The following is a 22781-nucleotide window of genomic DNA, read 5'->3' as shown; positions in this document are numbered from 1 at the left end:
ATGATTCTCATGTCTAGTACATTGACTATGCCTTTCATGTAGGTTAGAGGATGCTTTCTAATTTCACATTGACTTTCCCAAACTCCTGCTTAATATAAGCCCTCACTATACCCTCCTCCAAATACCTCTTCTACTCACCTTCCAAATATTTCTTCCACAATCTCCTATAATTTACGGTCCCTATTTCTATCCAATCTGTTTTCTCCTGATCTTCCTCCAGAAGCTCTACAGAAAAACTTTGCTCCCTTTGCAAGAGACTTTAGCATTCTGACTTTAGCCCAGGTTTAGCATCAGAACTCAAGGGCAAGTAGAGACTGCCAGGGGGTATCAGGTGCAAAGACTAAGGACTCCAACCAGAAGGCAGAGTTGGGGTTTTTATGATCTGTAGTTTCCCCTTCCCTGTTAATGGAAGCATGGACACTGGAAAGACAGAACTTCCATAGGTTAGATCTACTGGAACAGAGAAGAGAATAGGGTCTAGGTTTGGGGAAAATGTAATATAATGTTGCTATTGGGTGAAGAAAAGACTACTGCAAGAAGATATGGTTCAAAAATCTTAATCATCCTTATGTTTTGCAGCTTGCTCTACTTCATCTTGATGCTGTAGTCCATATATTCTTGTAATCTCTAAATTATCATAGCCAGTATTACACCTGTTTTTATTAATGCAGCAAAATGTTTCTCTCAGGAGGTCATGGAATACCTGGAACATTCCCTCCTCACAGGGCTCACAAGTCAGTGTTGTGTAACGAAACAGGTATCTCCCTAAAGAGAAGGAAAACACATGTGATCAGTTTGCCTCATCTCATCATCTTCCCAACAATGGCTTTTCTCCAGATCCTCATCAATTTTCTGTAGACTGGAATGAACCCCAAAACTGTGCCTGCATCTTCTCTATGTCTCTCTAGCCATGACCAGGCAAAAGACATCTGTCTCCCACACAGCCTCCACACCCAGGTCTGTGTATGGGAAATCTCACTTTCCCACCTTCTCCTATGATCTCCAGATACCTTCTGAACCTTGACTCTAGGGATTTGGGGCACCACTGGTGATATTTTGTGTCTCTCTGTAACCCCCACTTACCTGAAATGCGATCATTATAGTAATAGTTATTTGTGGAACAACTCCTATTTGTCGAATACATATTAAACTTCCAGCAATGTTTCATGCCACCGTGGCATCTGTATCCATCAAAATGTTTACATTCATTGCAAAATCGAACCCCTAACAAAAGAGAGGGAAGCTTTAAAGAACAGCTCTAGGGAAAATGATTCTGCTTTAAAAAGCCTGTTCCCACCTGTAAACATTTATATTGGGGCAGTGCAAACCTCACAAGAAGAAAGTTGACACTACTCTCAGCCTCAGTCAGGGGCCCTCACTCCCTCAATTGGGTGACAGCTGTGACCCCCAAAGAAGTCAAGGACCCCTCTCCCAAGTCTGAGGGAAGAAAGAATACCCTAGAGTAGTGAAGGAGGAGAATGGAGTAGAGTCAGGGAGGGTAGAGAGACACTGTGTTACGAAATCAAGTATGTCCCCTCTCATTGTGGCGTTATTCATCCAAGAACTATAAACCAACTACACCGTACATTTCAATGTCAGGACTCTGTCTCCTGTGAAGACAAGAAGAAAAATTATCCTAAATTATTTTACAGCAGCCCCAAAAGCTAAGTGTAGAAACCTCTTTCTCCTTCCTCACACATTCTCTCAACATCCGTCCCTGCCTCCCCTGCCAAGCCTTACCCTCATCCATGAAGAGCACTAGGAATATGCCCAGCAGAAGCAACCGGAACATCTTGGAGCCTAGTCCTGAGAAGGTCCCAGTGGAAGGCTCCAGCTTTATTTATTCCCATCACCTGCCCTCAGGCATCCCACTAGAATCACAGAATCATAAATTCCAGCTCAAACCACCTGAATCCTCTCTACAGTGTTCCCAGAAGAGGGTACATCCTGTCTGTGTTTCGTTCTTCCACCTACTTGGAACTCAGCCCGCTCAGACACCCCAGTTCATTTTAGTAGATATGTCAAAAGATACTAATTTATGTTGGCATAGAATCTCTGTCCTCTTCACTTTGGTTGTGTTTCTATTTGTTTGTGTACACAGAACATGTCTAACTCCACACCCACATGACGTCCTTTCAGAATGAGTGGGGAGGGAGGAAGCTGGGTCACCAAGCCTCTGTGAGAGTTAAGTCCTTTTCAAGTACCATAACCATCCTGGACACTTGCCTCAGCACCACCTCCAGTGGGGCTGCATCCTTCACAGGGTGAGGCACCAGGAACAGAGCCCAATACTTTAGATATAGTCTGACTGCTCAGTGTAGCACACAACTTGGATGGATGGATAGGACAGCCCACAAAAAGCAGTGGAGGAGAAGACTATCTCGGCTTCCCCTGAGATTTATTCATTTATTTTTTTCAAGGAAACCAAAGGCTACAAATGATAACAGTGAGAGATATTTGCACTGGTATTATGAGGAGGTAACAGGGGAGATCTAGGTGAATTGGTTAAATGGGTGCATGGAGGGGAAGTCCGAGAGGTCTGGAAATGAGTTTTCCCACTGGTCCCTGTCTTCCTCTTACTTTCTCCAGAAGATGTCACACGTTCCTGTCATCCCTTTCTGTCATCAGCTGCCACCTTCTCAGGGAGGTGTTTCCTGGCCACCGTATATCTAAGAGGGCAAGACTCCCTGACCACACTTTCCTTGTCCCTTCCCTGCTGGATTTTGCTCCAAAGTACTTAACCCAATTTGTGATGCTATAGCTTTTCCTTCTTAGTGTGCATTTTGTTTCTCTCCTTTCACAAGAGGAAAGCTCCATGAACACCAGAGTTCCAGGCATTGCACTTACTGCTTTCTCCTCTAGAGTCATGCCCTGTACACATCAGATCATCAGAAACATTTTCTGAGAAGAAGAATGGCATGATTGGATGGATATGGGTAAGCCAGGGTCACCAGGGAGTGGTGCAAAAGTCTTTGTACTGACAGTCCCAAATGCTAAGCTGACCAGATTAAATTCTTGGCCTTAATCTTGTAGTTAGTAGTCACTACAGAGAAATCAGGCCGTGGTAATGGCAGATCCCTTGTGGTGATCACAGTGTGAGTATGGGGTCCTCATTCTCAGAGCCTGGCACATTCTACAACCAAATATGATCCCTCACACAATCTTGACTATAGAGGTCCTCCCCACACAGCTCAACAGAAGCACAATTTGGTGTCAGACATTCTTCTGGGCATGTTACTTACTTGACATCTTTGAATTTTCTGAATAACCTTGTGGGTTAGGGATAAATGACCTCATCTTACAGATGAAGATCAGGAGTTCTTAGAGTTGAAGTGTTTTTCCTAGAGCAACAAAGTGTATATCTATCTGATTCTGTGGGACATTGTCTTTCCACTGCACCAGGAGTTTTATAGTCTGGACAGGAGTTCCTAGGCTGGTGCTCCAGGTGGGTCTACCCTGACATGACACTGGGGAGAGATGGAGAATGGGGAAGAAAAGGCTCTCTCAATCAAAGAAAAATGGGTCTCTCTGCCTGGCAGAGACAACATTCACCAGCAAAATCTCACTGTAGCTAGAAGGTCCCAAAAGCCTAGCTAGGACCATTGTCAGGGAAGCAATTTCCATGGGGACCATCTTCATGAGCATTTGAAATGTGTGAGACACAGGCAGCAATCCATGGACATAAGATCCAGAGAGTCTGAGCTAGAAGCATCATGCTTAGCCTCCAAGTTTCTTGTCCTGGCCTAGGAAGACACTCCTGCACAATGACTTAAGTACCCAATGATTAAACAAATGGGTATAAATCCCAGACTCTACCTCACCCAAGTCTTTCTCTTGTAGTTTGTCCAAGCTACTTTGAACATTTTTCCAAGAATAAAAGTGACATAAATTTTGGAAATATACCAAACTTATTGACACATAAATGAAAATACATATTTTTTCCCAAATTCTGAGAAAAACAATGTAACTATTTCACCACGTCCTCATCCAATATTATTTCTGGATGTATATCACAACTTCATGTTAATAAGCACCATCATAGTTCACATGATATATCCGATATTTTGATTTTTGCACCTAATATTTTACTGTGGAATTGGGCCCCTTAAATCACTGTCCCTCCTAGAATGTGAAGCAAGACACTCAGGAGCCAGTTACCTGGTAAACCCCTGTGAAAAAGCCAATGCCCTGGGCCTGCCTTCCAGACTCAACCACAGCTTTCAGCTAACTGCTTCACCTAGCAATCTCTCTCACTCTTACAGCTTAGTAGCATAGTGTGGGCCACAGACAGGCTTTGGACATCTTGGGCCATCTCTCCCTCCCAGGGGGTTGGGGAAGATGTGCTGTCCAATCTGCCCTTTCTTCCCACCATGTGCTCTGTCATCTGTTCTCTCCGAGACCAAAGCATAAAGACAGGGCAGGGTTAATGTAATTCAAGACTTGGTATTTGGGATTCTCAGGAGCCACACAACTCCTCTAGCCAGAGAGTAGGTCTCAGATGCTTTAGTCAGCAGAGCCCACATTCAGAAGTGATCTGTCCAGGGAGGACAGTGGTCCAGAGTCTCCAGGTGATGCTGTGGCGTGGGAAGGGAAAGAACTTGGCCATGGGGTTGGTTGCAGGAGTAGCCTGAGAAAGGTCTACTGCCACCAAGGCTCAGATGTGGCTTGCATGTTGGAGTGGGCAGGAGATCAAGAACAGTTCCTTCTAGATGGCCTTTGAAGTCAGGGGCTCTGGTTCAGAACAGATTGGTTTCTCTCAGATGACTGAGCAGCTAAGAAATTAGCTAAGCTCTGATTCACTGAGAGAGGGTGAGACCTAGACTTCTACAACCCAGAGTAACCAAAGACATATTCAGAGGATTGTGCATCTCCCTAGAAGGAGCTCCACTAAAGGGTCTGTGGATGCTCTCCTTTCATCTTCCCCCATCTGCAAACTTTCCTTCTCTTAGGGATTTTTCTGGGAGTCTCCAAAAGCCTTTGTATATGCCAAGTTCCTAGGCACAAGGAGTTTTTCTCTGGGAGAGTGCCTGTAGGGGGTGGTCCAGGAGTATTAAAAGAGAAAACATTCCCAGACAAAGCCCAGAGTCAGGCACAGTTTCCAAGATTTAGAATACTGAGTCAGTTCTGCCAATCCCCCTTTGTTTTCCCAAAGGACTTATCCTGAGCACTCTCATTTCTCCCTACCTTGGGAAGGACAGAAATGCAACCCTTGGCCGGGCGCAGTGGCTCACGCCTGTAATCCTAGCACTCTGGGAGGCTGAGGTGGGCAGATCGTTTGAGCTCAGGAGTTCGAGACCAGCCTGAGCAAGAGTGAGACCCCATCTCTACTAAAAATAGAAAGAAATTATATGGACAGCTAAAAATATATATAGAAAAAATTAGCTGGGCATGGTGGTGCATGCCTGTAGTCCCAGCTACTCGGGAGGCTGAGGCAGGAGGATCCCTTGAGCTCAGGAGTTTGAGGTTGCTGTGAGCTAGGCTGACGCCACGGCACTCACTCTAGCCTGGGCAACAGAGTGAGACTCTGTCTCAAAAAAAAAAAAAATAAAAGAAATGCAACCCTTGAACTCTTCCCAGAGCAAGTGATGGAAGGAGGACATCAAAGTCAGAGAATGACCCTGATCACAAAGGGGCACAATTCTTAAGTGCTATGATTATGGCATCTGTCACCACATTCCCTGTGCTGCTCACCCTCCTGGGCCTCAGTTAGTGATACTATTGCAACCTCTGGTATTTCCCCTGTCTCTACTTTCCTGACCTTTCTTTCTCAACAAGAGCTTTCTCTCTAATTAATGTTGTGCTACCTCCCACTGAAACCAGGGTGCAGCAAGTGTGGGGTTAAAAACAGTTCTCCTCTGCTTAACTACAGCCAGAGAGGAAGACTTCTAGACCACAAATTGTTCCTATTATTACAAACAGCATGTTCAACCTTAGGTCAAAGAGGCCATTTAAGATTCAAAACCATTTACTATTTGGACATCCAAGTTCCACAAATTTAAAGTAGATGTCTTGGAAATTTTTAATTGCATAAGAAAGGTGGGATGTTGTGAGTCACAGATTTTTATGCACCTGGAACAGCAGCTCCTTGCACCTACCTTTCTGATTTGTGATGTGAGAATAAGTAACCATCTTGTTGTCTCCCTTCTCTCAAATAGAATAGTTAAGAATATCCAGTTTTAAAACAGGGAGAGTAGTAAGGTCATGTGTGTGTGGTTATGTATGCAGAAGTGTGCATGCATACAATTATTGCCCTACTAAATGACCAGGAAGACCAAGGAGGGACATCTATATCTCATGTTGATGGGTGATCTTAAAGGGGAGGGGACTTGACACAGCAACACCATCCTGGACTGTGTCAGTGAGTGCAAAGACCCAAACCCCTTTTGAATGGCATGGTGGAGAGAAAGACCTCTAGACCATAGATTGTTCCTATTGTTCTCCCTTGGGTCATAGAGGATCTTCTCCTTAATACAAGCCCTATACATGGCTGAAAAATTCACTATGCGGGCAATAGTCTATGGATTATTATATGTCAGAACATAAACTGGTGGGGAGAAAGTAGGTCTGTTCCTGAGAGCAGGAAGTAGCCAACTGAGGGCACATTTTCTAAAGGATAGTGGGGATTTATATTATGGAGGATTTGAGAAAAAGACAAGAACTTGAATACAGGCAACCACAGCTAGGAACTGAAGGGTGCATGGGCACCACCTGTGATGGGGCTTTTTTTGTTTCTGTGTTTGTTTTTATGTTCTTGTCCCTTGAACCATGGGATAGGCATGTTTAACGTCCAGTTTAAAATTTTTATTTCTCTTGTTAAACCAATCATTCTCAAACTTTGTAACATTGTAAAGTCTCAAACATCCATACAACCCTTTATTGTGGTATTACTAGAAATAAATTAATGAGGCAGTAGAAGCGCGGCCCTCCCCATATTTATTTCTCCCCTGAGTCCCATACCGTGACAGCAGTATCTCCTCAGGAGAATATCATGCTTCAGACCATCCAGTTTCCAATCCCAGCTCTGCTTCTCACTGATGATGTGATCAAGCCCAAGTTAGTTAACTTCTCTGTGCCTTCCTTTCCTTATTAATTAACTAAACTTACATAAATAATTATAATAATTTTTTTAAATAATTATACTAATGCATAAAGGGATTTTGTGATGATGAAATGGGATAATATATGAAAATGGTTTAGAACAGTGTCTACTACAGGAAAGTGTTCATTAGATGATTATAATTATGATTACTATATTGAGAGTCACAAGCTAAATAATTCCAGGAAGTGTCGAGGATCAGATTGAATAGAGATTGTATCAGATCAGTTTGCTAGGGCTGCCATAACAAAATACCAAAGACTCGGTGGCTTAAAAAACAGAAATTTTATTTTCTCACAGTCTGGCTAAAAGTTCAAGATCAGGGTGCCAGCAAGTTTGGTTTCCCCTGAGGCCTCTCTCCTTTGCTTATGGATGACTGCCCCCTCTCTGTGTCCTCACAGGGTGTTTCCTCTGTGCACATACATTCCTGGTATCTCTCCTTCTTCTTACAAGGATACCAGTCATGTTGAATTAGGTCCTACTCTTGTGCCTCATTTAGCCTTAATCATCTCTTTAAGTCCTATCTCCAAATACAGTCATGTTCTAATGTACTGGGGCTTAGGGCTTCAACATATGAATTTGGGGGAGACACAATTCAATAACAGGAATTCTGGTGGAACTAAGACTAGCATGGAACATCAAGTAGAGTGCTTAACTGGCATAAAAGTGAATATAATAATGCAAATCCCCTTTACTCTCAAATGTACTTGCAAGAAAAGCCCCCTGAAGGGGGATTAACAAGAAGCACAGAGAGCCTGTGAGTAGTGGCTTGGTCGCTCCTGGATCAGGCCACTCAAGTGTGGGAGGCGGTTGGCCCTGAGGCAGAGGGGCAGCCAAGCACAGAAAAAAAACTCTGGTTTTCTGTTAGACAGTGTCCACAGTTTCACAGCAGCTTTACAGATGGTAGCAGAAATTAACATGTTCATTTTCTAAAAATCCTCTGCCTAGGTATTGACATTAGAGAAATGGCTACAGAGGCAGGAAAAAGCAGGCAACACAACACAGTTTGAGAATTCAGCACACACAGGAAAAAGTAATGGCTGATGACTTTTACACCGAAATATCATTATAGAAACTTAGATTTCTAAAGAGGAATGCTAAAAAATTTTCACTGATAATTTCAGAGGAGGAAGAAAGAACAGACATTACATTGGCATGAAGAATATATAAAGATCAGAGTTGACATCCTAAGCCTAACCTTAGCTTTCTTGATAGGTGCTAAGATAGATATGGCTTAACAAAGAAGATCCTATGTGCAGGGACCATGGCTTTCAGAGATCACGCAAAGGTGTAGAAAAAAATGTAGAAATTGTAAAAAAAAAAAAAAATTTTCCTTTTGATTCCTGCAGCAGCCAACTTTATTGTGTAGGGGTAAACTAGAATTTATTTCAGAAGGAAAGTGAAATAAAGTCAGGAGATAATATTCAGAGATTGACATTAAAAATCACATTATGCAAAAGACAATAGCCTTGGAAGCCAGATAATTGTTCTGGGAAAAAATAAAGGACTTGCCAGATCTCTTGAGCTACTCCTTTAACAAGTCAATAACTAAAACTGGGGAACTTAGAAATTCATTTATGGTATAGAGTGTATGCTACACAAGACTATGATGTCCAGGTCTACTCTACTTTAGAAAGTGGATGTGTACAACTTAGAAAAAGGAAAAATAAATATTCTCTGCTTTTCCAGCCCTGGCAGAAAGGGCTGGGGTGGGGTGGGAAGCAGTATGGAAAAGAAGCAACAGAAGAAATATCTAATTTGCCCCTGGTGAGCTGTGGGATGGAGGTCGACAATTTAGCAGAGTGAAATCTTGCCCTACTTCCTGACTGGGACTTGAGGAAGAGATCCCCTCACAGACTGTGGTGTGCCAACCTTGGACAGAGGCTTCTCATAGTGGCTACAGTGGCAAAGCATAGGCCGCAGCATAAGACCCCAAGGATAGATTGCCTGCGCCATTCTTGCTCATGAATGGAGTGACAGAGTTGAAAGCCAGTGGGCCTGCCTTGTGTCTTCCTATGGTACACTAAGGAGACCCCAAGTCACAGATTGCAGTGGGATGTGCAGGAGGAGCAGGAGGAGAAACTGTAAGAGCCAACAGGCTGAATGAAGTTCCCAGCCAGCAAGAGCTAAGAGGAGGTCCATTCAGCAAAGGGAAAATGGCCCATGCTTCCTGGGAGTATTGCCTAAGGCAAAAATAGAGAAAAACAGACTACAAGCTCACCAGGCAGAGAGTGAGAGCATCATAAAGGCACTGTGGTCTGGATGCAGGGACTTAGCATCAGGCAAATTTATCTGTTCCTTGACTACTAAAGGTGAAGTCCCAAGTACTGTTTTTTCTGAGTTTAGTGGTTAAAGACAGAGGTCAACACTGGTCACACATTTTCTTAACAGATATGCTTTGTTAGGTCTGCATGACATGATTTTTTTAAATTGTGAACCATTAAATATGAGAAGAAGTCGCATAAATATCCAGGTTTGGAGCATTTTTAATCGTGAAAAGATTTGCCAATCCTGAGCCTGAAATCCCACATGGCTACAATCAGCCAGAGCTTGAGAGCTGCTACCCTTGCAGATAGAATCATACAGGTTCTTGTAGCCTTACTGCTCCATGTTTTCTCTCAGATACAATAATTGTAGCTAATTCACGTTATTTCTTAGCAATTGAGTTTTGAGATCTGGATCTAGGAGATAATACTAAATATGTATAGCAAAAAGGAGCACAGTGAGGGTAGAGGATATCAAGAGTAAGTTTTTAAAGTAAACTTCCTGGCTTCAATCTCTATCTCCTCACTTAGTAGCTGTATGGCTTTTGTGCCCTGATTTCTTCATCTAAAAACCAGAAAGGAAAATAGTATTTTAGGACTGTAATAAGGATCAAACAAGATAATACATCTTTTTTTTTTTTTGGAGACAGAGTCTCACTCTGTTGCCCGGGCTAGAGTGCTGTGGCGTCAGCCTAGCTCACAGCAACCTCACACTCCTGGGCTTAAGCAATCCTCCTGCCTCAGCCTCCCGAGTAGCTGGGACTACAGGCATGCGCCACCATGCCCGGCTAATTTTTTCTGTATATATATTTTTAGCTTCCCATATAATTTCTTTCTATTTTTAGTAGAGACGGGGTCTCGCTCTTGCTCAGGCTGGTCTCAAACTCCTGAGCTCAAACGATCCGCCCGCCTCGGCCTCCCAGAGTGCTAGGATTACAGGTGTGAGCCACCACGCCCAGCCAAGATAATACATCTTGAGAGCTTGGCACAGAGCCAAGAACATCAGAAATCCTCATAGATGTTAGCTGAACTCATTAATGACATCATTTCTGTACTTACATCTACACGCACACAATCTGTATGCATTTAGTTTCTCTCCTTCTTTTCCCTGCTGAAAGGACCTGACACCACACCTTGGTGATGTTCCCAAGTCACAGTTCAAATCTTCCTTCTCAGGCATTGGCCCTATACCCACTGAAAACACTAAGTTTTCAGCATTTTGTGGCAAGAACCAAAGGTCAAAATCCTGCCTCATAGCTTGCCTCAGGATTTTAGCTGAGACCTAAAGAAACCGCTGAAACAACCAGTGTTCCAGACCCAAGTCTCAACCCAACCCTTAATGCCATAGGCCTTCCTTCTATTCCTAGGAGAGAACATACCTTCTTCAACAAAACACTGCATGTCTGAAGTTGTCAGTTTATAAGCTATCTTCCAGATCCCACTCTTTCTCAACCCTCATACTCGAGTGCATACAAGAGGTGACTCTGATTACATCCAGGTCACATAGCAAGTCACTTCTAGGATGCCAGCAACTCGACTCTTATAAGGCATCAGACTGCATTCCATCACACCATTTGGCTGGCAGTTTTTAATCAATTTGAGAATGTTAATTAGGATTCTGTTGTTTGCAAGTATTAGAAGTAGCAATCAAACTAGCACAAACAAAAGGGGGAATTTATTCTCAGTGTCTCATGGTGTTTCACAGTATGCAAGTAGAAGAGTATAAGAATAAACTTTAACACACTCAAACATCCCTTTCTTCTCTGACTCTTTTCATGAATATACATATTTCCTTTCTCTGCCATTAGATGAGCATTTTCTGCCTGTTCATATGCTTTTGGGAAAATAGCCATCAAGAGCTCTTGCTTGTATCTCTCCTCAGTTCACAAAAGCAGCCAGCCCACAGTCTGGGATCCAGTCCCTTTCCAAATTTCTTGGCAACTCAGCCAACCCAGGTCCCACTCTGTGTAGCTCGCCAGGTCCCAGAGTCTCTCCACCCCACGGGAGAGTAATGTCCACTGCAAGCACTGTGTAGACAGGCACTGTAGGTGTTATTTCTGGCCATGGCTCTATAGGACACATCACTAGATACTGAGGTTTCTCTCGAAGCTCTGCCCAATATAACAGTGTCCTCTCTGAGTCCTCAGACTGCCAAGCCTTATCTCCAGTCTATGGTGGAGACCCCTTTGTGCAAACTTCTGTAGGATGTGTATCTTTTTGCCCAAATGTCTGTTCCCAGGACATTGTAAGATCACACCAGTCCAGAAGGATGGAAACTTTACCTGTTGTCCCACCCTGGAAGACAGGCTATGGAAAACTTCTGAAAAATAACTACTCACAGGAAGCTATTGATGACTCACCTGAATTGTCATTTGATATTGGATAGTCCAGACTTTGGTAAAATTTTGTCAAACATCATAGCCTGGTCTTAGCTCTGAAGGGAAATCCAAAGAACAGTGTTTCTTGAAGTATCTCCAACCACATAGGTTGTTTTACAAATGAAAATTTTGGGACCTGAAGCATTATTTCTAGGATATGTGGGATGATGCTTGAGGTCACTGCAATTTGGATACTTTTAGTAATGTTACTAGTGACCTCTCCAGCCATCACAATCACATCTATAAAAATAGCACCCCCCTCATAAATAATTGGCATGCATTCATAAAGGGGAGGAAAAGGGGGGACTTATATCTTACAGCTGTGTGTGACCCTGATACACTCATGGAATGTGATCTGGCATGAATGCCACTCATTATACATTTTACAGTGGATAAAAAGATTGCAGACTGCTGATTTAAAACTTCCCACATTGGACCTTAAGCGTCTTGGTTGCTTGGGTTGTGTCTTATCTTTTTATTCCCAACACCAAGGAGAGCACCTGACACAGAGTTGAACAATTTGTTGAATAAATGAATGAACTTTACTGAGGCTCACCTATAGCAAGAAGCAAGATGTGCTCCAATATTATTGTTGTATAATATTCTATTCCATAAAATCTACCACTCATTGCTCAAATTGGGATTTCTGGCATTGTTCTCAATAGCTATGTGTAAGAGTGCAAAAGATTTGGTGTTAGTAGTTGACTGTTTAACAATAGTTGAAAAAAGTTCCAATAATGTGGATTTGGGAAGTACATTTTTTAATGGTTTTGAAATGAAAAAGAAAAGGCCTTCATGTATGAAAAAACATTCATATAAAATATCTAGGTTAAAACAGTGGCGGAGACAACAAAGGAAAAAGCCATAGAATAGGACCTGGCAACAAAGTGGCACCCATTATTGCTGGGTCTTCTAAGGACATGTGTGCTGTGCACAGTCCATGTCATCTCACAGCCATGTCCCACACCACACGAGCCCGTGACCCCTGGCTGATTAGAGCAGAGTGGGTCCTTGACCCAACTGCAGACAAATCCATAAACCACAGACCTATAGATTTGGTAGGAAATTATAAGCCTGGATTTTCCCATGTACTGGGAATTTAAATTAGAAGGATTAAGTCAGCTATTAGTAGAGATAAATGTCACAAGTCAGAATAAGGCAAATCAAAGCCAGAAGCAAATGAAGGCATAAAGGTATCTTTATACCCTCATAGAATGGAAGATTAGAAACAAAAAAAAAGAACAGAGCAAATTTAAAAAGTAGTCTGAATCTACTCAAGGAAATATTTTATGCTTGAGGCAAAATGTCTTGGTACAATTGAAAACCACGTTCAGAAATTAGTCATGCAGCATCATTTCCCAACCAAATCATATTTCCTATTTGTAAATATGTTTAACAATATCTATATGTTATATAGATATTATATATGTTATATATTATATAACATTATTATATATAATTATATATTATTACAATTACATTATATTAATAATAAAATAATATAATATATTAATATCATAAAATATATGATATTATTAATATATAAAATTATATAATAATTATTAATAATATAATTATTGTATTATATATTATTAATATACTGATATGTAATATATTTATATATAATATACTTACATATAATATATTATATATAACATATATTATTATATGTTTTATAACATCCATATATTATATTTAATTTTTAATTATAAAATAATATATAGATATTATAAACTTTAAATAATGTAGAAACATAAAAACGAGTTGATGTTCTTGCCCACCCTCCCTCAAATCACACACCTGAGATAACTGGTGCGTATGGTAATGGTGCCACACTGCAATGGCTGGAGCTAAGGTCTTAAGCCAACAGTAATGGGAGTTCTCCTCCATGGGATGGGGACTCAACCGCAAGTCTGGCCTTTGAAACACTTTCTCGCGCACCCTCTGCTGGACAATGTTTTGATTGCCACAGAGTGATGTCCATCTTTTTTTTTTTTTTTTTCCAGGATATTATGGGGCTACAAACATTTTGGTTACATTTTATGACTTTGCCACACCCAAACCATGATTTGAGGCGTGCCCTTCCCCCCCTAAAACACTCACCACATCCATTAGTTGTGAGTTTACTCACTCCCAACCCCCCAAGGATATTACTACCGTGTGTTGATCAGTTAGTGCCAATTTGATGGCGAGTACATGTGGTGCTTATTCTTCTATTTTTGTGATACCTCACTTCGGAGGATGGGCTCAAGCTGTACCCCGGAAAATATAAGAGGTGCTAGATCACCATCATTTTCAAAAAGCTGGCAAAAAATGGCAAAATAAAACCAAAGAAAGAAGGATTGTAAATAAATTTAAAATAAGTTTAAAAACAAAAGTTAATGAAATTAAAAACAAACAAAATAACAAAAGATGGTTAAAAGAGTAATAAAATTGATAAAATTCTAGCAAGATTGATCAAGGGAAAATGAAAAATGCCAAATTACCAATATCAAGTATAAAAGAGTAGATATTACAGGACATATGAACATTAAAAAGACCCTAAAATTATCATGCCAATAATTTTAAAATTTAGATTAGATTGGAAAATTCATAGAAAAAATCATAAGTGTAAATTGAGTGGACGGTAACAAAATTAACATACCTAGTAAATATCATACAGTTCAAGAAATGAAGCATTACCAGTACTCAGAATCAACGCACCTGACACACATCATCTTCCCTTTATTAAACTTAACTTCTCCCCAAATATAACAACTACACAAACTGCTAAAGATAAGACCATAGAATGGTTTTGCCTCTTTTTTAGCTTTATGTAAATTAAATCATAGTTTATGTTTTAGTGTATCTCTTTATTCATTCAACATTATGTTTATGAGCTTTATCCATGATGTCTGTAGTTAAATTTATTTTCACTGTGTTGCATACAAATTATAGATACCTATATAATGAGTGCGATGCGCACTGTCTGGGGAATGGACACGCTTGAAGCTATGACTCGGCCAGGGGGGGCATGGGCAATATACATAACCTAAACTTTTGTGCCCCCATTATATGCTGAAATAAAAAATAAAATAAAAAATTTAAAAAAAGAGAATAACTTGATCAAAGTTTTAGTAAGACTCTCTGGCAATGATGTAGAGAATGAATTGAGCCAGGAGAGATATATGGAAAGGCAGGGAGCTATTCATCTAGTAAGAATAAAGAATAACCATCTTTTACAATATCTATAGAGTATTATTATTACTTGGTAGACACCATGGTAATATGCATTTTCTCATTTAATTCTCACCACAACCCTATAAAAGATGCTGTATTCATTTGCAAAAGAAAAAGGCAAACTTTTTCTTTCCACTCTAGTGCCACACACCACTCAAGACACTTCTGACACCATATTTGTGGGAAATTTTCTCCAACACACCAAGCAATCAAGTCTACAGTGGACAAGAGCTGGGTGTCCTCTAGTTCAATTCAATTCTTATTCTGTCTACCTAGAGATAGGGTCAGATCCCACAGGATGAGGACTCAGTCCCAAAAGAATGTCCCCCTCTTCAAATGCCAGTTACAAGTATTAGGTTGTCACTTATACTTGTGATCATCCAGCTATAAAAATGGCGGCTCCCAAGCCCTCTTCCTTGGGTTCAATTAATTTGCTAGAGCAGCTCACAGAACTCAGGGAAACATTTTACTTATATTTACCACTTATTGTAAAGGATTTTACAAAGGATACACATAAATAGACAGATGAAAGGCATGCACAAAGCAAGACATGTGGGAAAGGGCATGAAGCTTCCATGCCCTCTCTGGGTGTTGTACCCTTGAGGAACCTCCATGTGTTCAGCTGTCAGGGGCTCCCTGAACTCTGTCCTTTTGAGTTTTTATAGAAGCGTCATTGTGTAGACACAATTGATTACATCATTGGTCACTGGCAATCAATTCAACTTGCAGTCCCTCTCTCCTCCCTGGAAGTCAGGGAGTGGAGCTGAAAGTTGCCCTAATCCTGCAGCCAGTCATCTCACTGGCATTCAAAAAGCATTTTTATCATTCCAGAGATTTCAAAGGTTTTAGGAGCTCCGTACCAGGAAACCAGAGCAAACATTAAATATTAATATAGCTTATTATAAAACCACAATATCTCAATTACCATCCCCATTTTATAAGTGAGAAAGTTGAGTCAAAGAGAGGCTAAGTAACTTGCCCTTATCACAAACTAGGGAGTAGGAGCCAGAATTTGAGCCCAGATAATAATACCATAATATAAGCCTATACTTTTACCTACTATGCCATGTTAAACAAAGTTTATCGGAGGCTATTGTTTGTACTAGCCTCCTGCACGAGGCCCCAAGAGACCAGACCAAACCAAAATGGAGTCACTCATGTTAGGTGCCACATAATCAAACTAAACTCTGAAATGGCCAGTTTTCCAAAAACAGGAGATTCACATCAACCAATCAATCAGAAGGGGTCCAGTTTACCTAAGCGCATGATAAGTTCCCTGTTTGAACCCTACAAGGAAAGTATCTTTGAAACCCATCTTTTTTGTGTTCCATTTCTGCTCTCTTCAGCCCTTTTCTGTCCATAAAGCCAAGTTTCTCTGCTCAGCTGATCTGAACATTCATTCTATTTTATAGGATGAGGTGTTGCCTGATTCTAGAATCACAAATAATGGCCAACTAGATCTCTAAATTAAATTTTCTGTAATTTTCTCTTTTGATAGCCATATCTTCCCATATTATGAAATGTGTTACTGAAAGATTCCAAGAATGAAATAATTAGGGCTGAATTAGCAATTAATAGTAAAAAGCAAATGGGAGAGAAATGAAGCTTTTACTAGGAAATAGCTGACAGAATTTAATGATTATTAGATATATCGGAATGAGAAAGAGTAAAAAATTATTTCTTAAGTGTTGAGAGCATAGGGAAATGATAGTACCACAGACAGAAATAGGAGAATCACAAGGCTGAAAGATTGGTAATAAATATTCAGATTTTGTATTTGTTAAGATGAAATGATATCCATGTACACATTCTAGTATGCAGCTAAAATAGATTTTACAAACTTAGGAGAGAGGTAAGAATTGGAAGTACAGATTTTGAAATTACTCCACATAAAATGGATAGTGGAAGCAATAAAACTCTTAAGTCCTCCAAGGTCAAAAAAAGAAAAGGATCAATCCTTGGGCTATAGCAACAGCTGAGAAGCAGGAGAGAGGCAGGAGGAGAGCCAGGGCAAGGTAGTCTCAGAGTTCAGCAGATGAGAATTTCAAGGAGAGGGTAGTGAACAGGCTTAGTACCACATAGGCTGCCTTCTCTTTTCACTCTGTACTCTCTCCTTGGAAGACTTCATTCTTACCCATATGAAAATGAGTCACATGTCCATATCACCAGGCCATACATTTCATCTAAGCTCCATACTCAGATTTCCAGCTGCCTGCTTTTATCTCCATCTGGATGTCTCAAGGGCATCTCAAATTCAAGATGCCAAAAATCTAATTTTGCCTCAAAACATGGTTTTCTTCCAATATTCCCTATCTCAGAAAATAGCATCTGGCTGCACAAACAAGAAACCTATGAATAATCCACAACCTATCTCTCATCTCTCAACTCCAGCCAATCCATGCTCAAGTCATCATGGGTTTTAGCCACTAAATATCACTGTCCCCTTCTTGCCATCTGGCGATTACCATTCTAGCCTAAACTACCACCATCTTCCACCTAGAATGCTGTAACTGACTCCCATTTGGACTTCCCATGTAATCTTGTCCTCATCAAATCCATGCTCCTCAATGCAGCTAAGAGGATAATTTCAAACGCAAACCTAAGTATGTCACACATATCCTAACCCTACATAAAACACTTGTTTCCATAGCTCTTAGGGCAAAGATCAAATCCCTTGCCTTGGCCTATAGGACCTGCATGATTGGCCCTTGCCTATCGCTCAGTCTCATCTCTACCACCTGTCTCTTTGCTAGTCTTATTTCAGTTTCTTGAATATTCTAGGCTTCCACCACCATAGACCTTTGCATATGCTTTTCCCTCTACCTAGTAAACTCCTTTCAGCACCATCTCTACCCTCTACATCCTTTCATCTACTTATCCTCCAACTCTTGGTTCAGTGACACTATGTCAAACCTTCCTATTATTAGATGTTCTCATTGAACCATTTTCCTCTCCTTAGCACTGAACACAACTTTAATTTTATAATACAGTTGACCCCTGAACATGAGTTTGAACCTCATGGATACACTTATACATGGATTCTTTAAAATCACAGGAAGATCAAAAATACATCATTCCAGGGATACGAAACTGAGTATATGGAGAGCAAGCTTTTTGTATAGGTGGGTTCTGCAAGGCCGGCTTCAGGACTTGAGTATGTGGGGATTTGGGCATATGTGGAGGTCCTAGAATCAACCCTTCATGTATTACTGAGGGACAACTATAATTTGTAATTGTTTGATCAATGTCAATTTCTCCTATCAGACTAGAATCTCCACAAGGGCAGAAATTGTGTCTTTTTATTCATTACTAAATCACCAACACATAACACAGTACCTAACATGGGTGTTCAATAAATACTTACCAAATGGATTATCAAATATTCTTTTTAAAAATAAAAAAGGGCCAGGCATGGTGGCTCACGTCTGTAATCCTAGTACTTTGGGAGACTGAGGCAGGAGGATTGCTCGAGCTCAGGAGTTCAAGACCAGCCTGAGCAACAGTGAGACCCTGTCTCCACTAACAAAAAAAAAAAAAAAAATAGCCAGGCACGGTGGCGTGCACCTATAGTTCCAGCTACTGGGGAGGCTGAGGCAGGAGAATTGCTTGAGCCCCAGGAGTTTGAGGTTGCTATGATGACACATGCACTCTACCCAGGGCAACAGAGCGAGACTGTCTCTAAATAAACAAATAAGACTGTCTCTAAATAAACAAATAAGAATGAGGACTGAGCAGGACAATTGGTGTTGACTACTAAGAAGATCACCGACAAACTTTGAAAGTATAGTTTGAATATACTGATAAGGACAGAATCCAGAATGAAGGGACTCAAGGAGCAATTGAGCAGTGAAACAGGGGAGAGGATGATGAACTAGAAGGCTCACACAGGGAGCAGCAGTGTCGAGAGAAAGCTGCTTACTCTCATTTTGCTATTCATTATGCCACTATTATTGTTCTCGCAGTACTGGGAAGGCAAAGAGGGAAGAACTGAAAATGTTAGAGACAGGGAAGAACTGAAAATGTTAGAGTCAGATAAGAGAGGACTCCCACTGAAGGAGTTTATTTGAAAATGTCAACAAAGAGATGAAGTAAGCAAAGATAACATAAAGGAGTGGCCGGGAGCAGTGGCTCACGCCTGTAATCCTAGCACTCTGGGAGGCCAAGGCAGATGGATTGTTTGAGCTCAGGAGTTCAAGACCAGCATGAGCAAGAGCGAGACCCCATCTCTACTAAAAAAATAGAAAGAAATTATATGGACAACTAAAAATATATACAGAAAAAATTAGCCAGGCATGGTGGCGCATACCTGTAGTCCTAGCTACTTGGGAGGCTGAGGCAGGAGGATTGCTTGAGCCCAGGAGTTTGAGGTTGCTGTGAGCTAGGCTGATACCACGGCACTCTAGCCTGGGCAAGAGAGTGAGACTCTGTCTCAACAAAAAAAAAAACCATAAAGGAGTGGTTAACTTAAACATGCCAATATAATCAGTTGAAAGTATTATTTGAGGCCGGGCGCGGTGGCTCACGCCTGTAATCCTAGCACTCTGGGAGGCCGAGGTGGGCGGATCGTTTGAGCTCAGGAGTTCGAGACCAGCCTGAACAAGAGCGAGACCCCATCTCTACTAAAAATAGAAAGAAATTATATGGACAGCTAAAAATATATATAGAAAAAATTAGCCGGGCATGGTGGTGCATGCCTGTAGTCCCAGCTACTTGGGAGGCTGAGACAGGAGGATCGCTCGAGCTCAGGAGTTTGAGGTTGCTGTGAGCTAGGCTGATGCCATGGCACTCACTCTAGCCTGGGCAACAGAGTGAGACTCTGTCTCAAAAAAAAAAAAAAAAAAAAAAAGAAAGTATTATTTGAATTTAAAGATAAAGATGCTGATGGGTTAATAACCAACTCACCTACTTAGAGAAAGCATGTGGAAGAGAGCTGTGTTGCAATCAAATGTTAAACTACACCACTTAGATGGAATCGGCAAAATCCAGATTATAGGAAACTTTATAGGACCAACAACCTAGTTCCTTCAACAAATAAATTGCAAGGGGAAACAATGGAGGAGGAATTTAAAGAATAAAAGAAACTTAAAAAACACCAACCAATCACAACATGTGATTTGACTGGCTCCTAGTTCAACTAAACTAAAAAAATTAAAAAATACAAAAATCACCACACAAGCAGAAAATTGAACCCTGGATATTTGATGATAGTAAGGAAATACATTAAGTACTTCAGGTACGATAATAGTATTATGGTTATGCTTTTAAAAGATCCTTTATTTTCCAGAGATAAGATGATATTTGTAGATTTCAGAAGCCTGATATTTGCTTCAAATACAAGAGGAGATATGCAAGCAGTGATATAGAAGCAACAAGATTGGTCATGAGCTAATAATTCCTGGAGCTGGGTGTTGAATTCATTGGGCTTCATTCCATTTTGTAGTTTTTGAATATGTTTGAAATTTTCCATAATAAATTTTGTAAAAGATTTGGTTTGCAAAAATAGGATTTTTCTTCCACATACTGTATTTTAGATGGCCTCAGGTTTCTTGACCTGAGTTCTGTGAATTTCAGGGAACCATGAGGATTATTAAACCACATCTAAGCAAAATTGGACTAAGCGATCCACCAAAAAACTCGGGTTGGGTAGAACACAAGATAACACTGGCTGGGTATGGTGGCTCATGCCTGTAACCTAGCACTCTGGGAGGCCCAGGTGGGAGGACTACTTGAAGCCAGGAGTTCAAGACCAGCCTGAGCAACATAGAGAGACCTCTTCTCTATAAAAAATGGAAAAAATTAGGGGGCTGGGGGGCGGGGATGGGTATATACCTACTTGATGAGTGCGCTGCGCACTGTCTGGGGAATGGTCACGCTTGAAGTTCTGACTGGGGAGGATGGGGGGGAGGGGATGGGTGCATACCTACGTGATGAGTGCGATGAGCACTGTCTAGGGAATGGACACGCTTGAAGCTCAGACTCGGGGGGATGGGGGGGCATGGGCAATATATATAACCTGAACTTTTGTACCCCCATAATGAGCTGAAATAAAAAAAAAATAATAAAAATAAATAAAAACTTAAAAAAGGCCGGGCATGGTGGCTCACGCCTATAATCCTAGCACTCTGGGAGGCCGAGGTGGGTGGATCGCTCAAGGTCAGGAGTTCGAGACCAGCCTGAGCAAGAGCGAGACCCCGTCTCTACTAAAAAAAAATAGAAAGAAATTATATGGACAACTAAAATATATATAGAAAAAATTAGCCGGGCATGGTGGCGCATGCCTGTAGTCCCAGCTACCCGGGAGGCTGAGGCGGTAGGATCGCTTAAGCCCAGGAGTTTGAGGTTGCTGTGAGCTAGGCTGACGCCACGGCACTCACTCTAGCCCGGGCAACAAAGCGAGACTCTGTCTCAAAAAAAAAAAAAAAAAAAGAGAAAAGAAAAATTAGCTGGACATGGTGGCATGGGCCTGTAGTCCCAGCTATTTGGGAGGCTGAGATAGGAGGATCACTGGAGCCCAGGAGTTTGATGGTACAGTGAGCTGTGCTCACACCACTACACTCTATCCCTGGCAACAGAGCAAGATACTGTCTTTAAAAAAAAAGAGCACGAGGTAATAACACTTGAGGCCATAGAAGGTGGGCTTCTCTGGCCACCTAAGCTAACTCAGCTGCTCTGGAGGATTCCTGTGAGGTGAGAAACCCCACACAGCATAGCTGGATGAAGCCCCCAGCCCCCAGGATGGTACTGCTAAGGTATCTCTGATGAAACTATGACCAGGTGGGCACATGTTATTACCACAGGCAACAAGAGACCCTTGCCTGCGACACCATGGCAGGACAGGAAGAAGGAGTCCTTTGAGGGAACAAGCCAAACCTACCAAAGCATAAACAAGTTGAAACCAACAGGCTCTCCCTAAAAAATGATGCACCCCAAGCAAAACATAAAAAGAGAAAAAGAGTACTTAAATGAAGATGTGAATGGATTCATGGAATACTTAAGACAGAACTCACAGATGGTTCACAATGGGGACATTACAGCAACAGACATTCAGGAAGAAAGGGAAGAAATTGCAGTTGCTTTAAAGAAAGATAGTTGACAGGAAGGAAGACGATTAAAAAGACAAGCAGCAAAGAAAAAATGCAATAGTATTTCTACAATTCCATTGTAGAAAACCTGGAATTGCAGATTGCCCAGCCACACTTGAAAATCAGGATATGGGCACTAGAATATGTTACCGGTGTTGGTCCACAAAGCATGAAATAAACAAGTGTAAGGCCAAAGTAGACCCAGCTGTTGGTGAATTTCCTCTTGCAAAATGTTTTTTTTTTTTGTGTGTATGGGGGGGGAGATGGGACACCTGTCTAGCTCTTGTCCTGATAATCCCAAAGGAGTCTATGCTGATGGTGGTGGTTGCTAACTTTGTGGCTCTGTGGAACATTTTAAGAAAGATTGCCCTGAAAGTCAAAATTCAGATGGAATGGTCACAGTTGGTCACTGGGCAAGGGGAATGAGTGCAGACTATGAAGAAGTTTTGGATGCACCTAAACCACAGAAACCCAAAGCATAGATACCTCAAATTGTTAATTTTTGATAATGACTAGCACTATTGTTAGTTAGCACTGCATTGTTACTTTCTAAAGTGCACCTACTTCACTCATAAGAGCTAGATTTCCTTGGAGCCAAGCCTATATTATAGATATCAGTATGATCTGGGGGATGGTCTAAAACAGTTTTCTACATTCTGTCCATCAAAGAGTACTTCTGCCACTGTTTGGAGAAAATCAGTGAAGAAAAAAGAATGAGATGATTAAATTGGATTTTCTAAAA

General features: G+C 41.2%; 1 protein-coding gene and 1 pseudogene across 1 annotated transcript; one reads left to right on the top strand and one right to left on the bottom strand.

Annotated features, from left to right (window-relative positions):
- Positions 1-556: 556 nt before the first annotated feature.
- Positions 557-1792, bottom strand: PATE2 (prostate and testis expressed 2). Its single transcript, XM_069468630.1, has 4 exons — positions 1741-1792; positions 1587-1610; positions 1084-1224; positions 557-765 (listed from the first exon to the last, which is right to left on the bottom strand). Exons 1-4 carry the CDS (start codon positions 1790-1792, stop codon positions 557-559), a joined length of 426 nt encoding a protein of 141 aa, XP_069324731.1.
- Positions 1793-21723: 19931 nt separating this feature from the next.
- On the top strand, positions 21724-22545 carry LOC138383654 (zinc finger CCHC domain-containing protein 9 pseudogene; annotated as a pseudogene).
- The last annotated feature ends 236 nt before the right edge of the window (positions 22546-22781 follow it).

The sequence above is a fragment of the Eulemur rufifrons genome, chromosome 6 (genome assembly GCF_041146395.1).
Source record: "Eulemur rufifrons isolate Redbay chromosome 6, OSU_ERuf_1, whole genome shotgun sequence".
Classification (NCBI taxonomy): Eukaryota; Metazoa; Chordata; class Mammalia; order Primates; family Lemuridae; genus Eulemur; species Eulemur rufifrons.
The sequence above is the reverse complement of the archived record's forward strand: the minus strand, read 5'-3'. Positions and strand labels throughout refer to the sequence as shown.

Excerpts from the sequence above, each read along its gene's own strand:
- PATE2 (XM_069468630.1), bottom strand. The coding sequence starts at position 1,792 with ATGTTCCGGTTGCTTCTGCTGGGCATATTCCTAGTGCTCTTCATGGAT. Across the intron at positions 1,611-1,740 it reads AGTGCTCTTCATGGATGAGG|GAGACAGAGTCCTGACATTG; the intron begins GTAAGGCTTGGC and ends TTGTCTTCACAG. Across the intron at positions 766-1,083 it reads CTATAATGATCGCATTTCAG|GGAGATACCTGTTTCGTTAC; the intron begins GTAAGTGGGGGT and ends CCTTCTCTTTAG.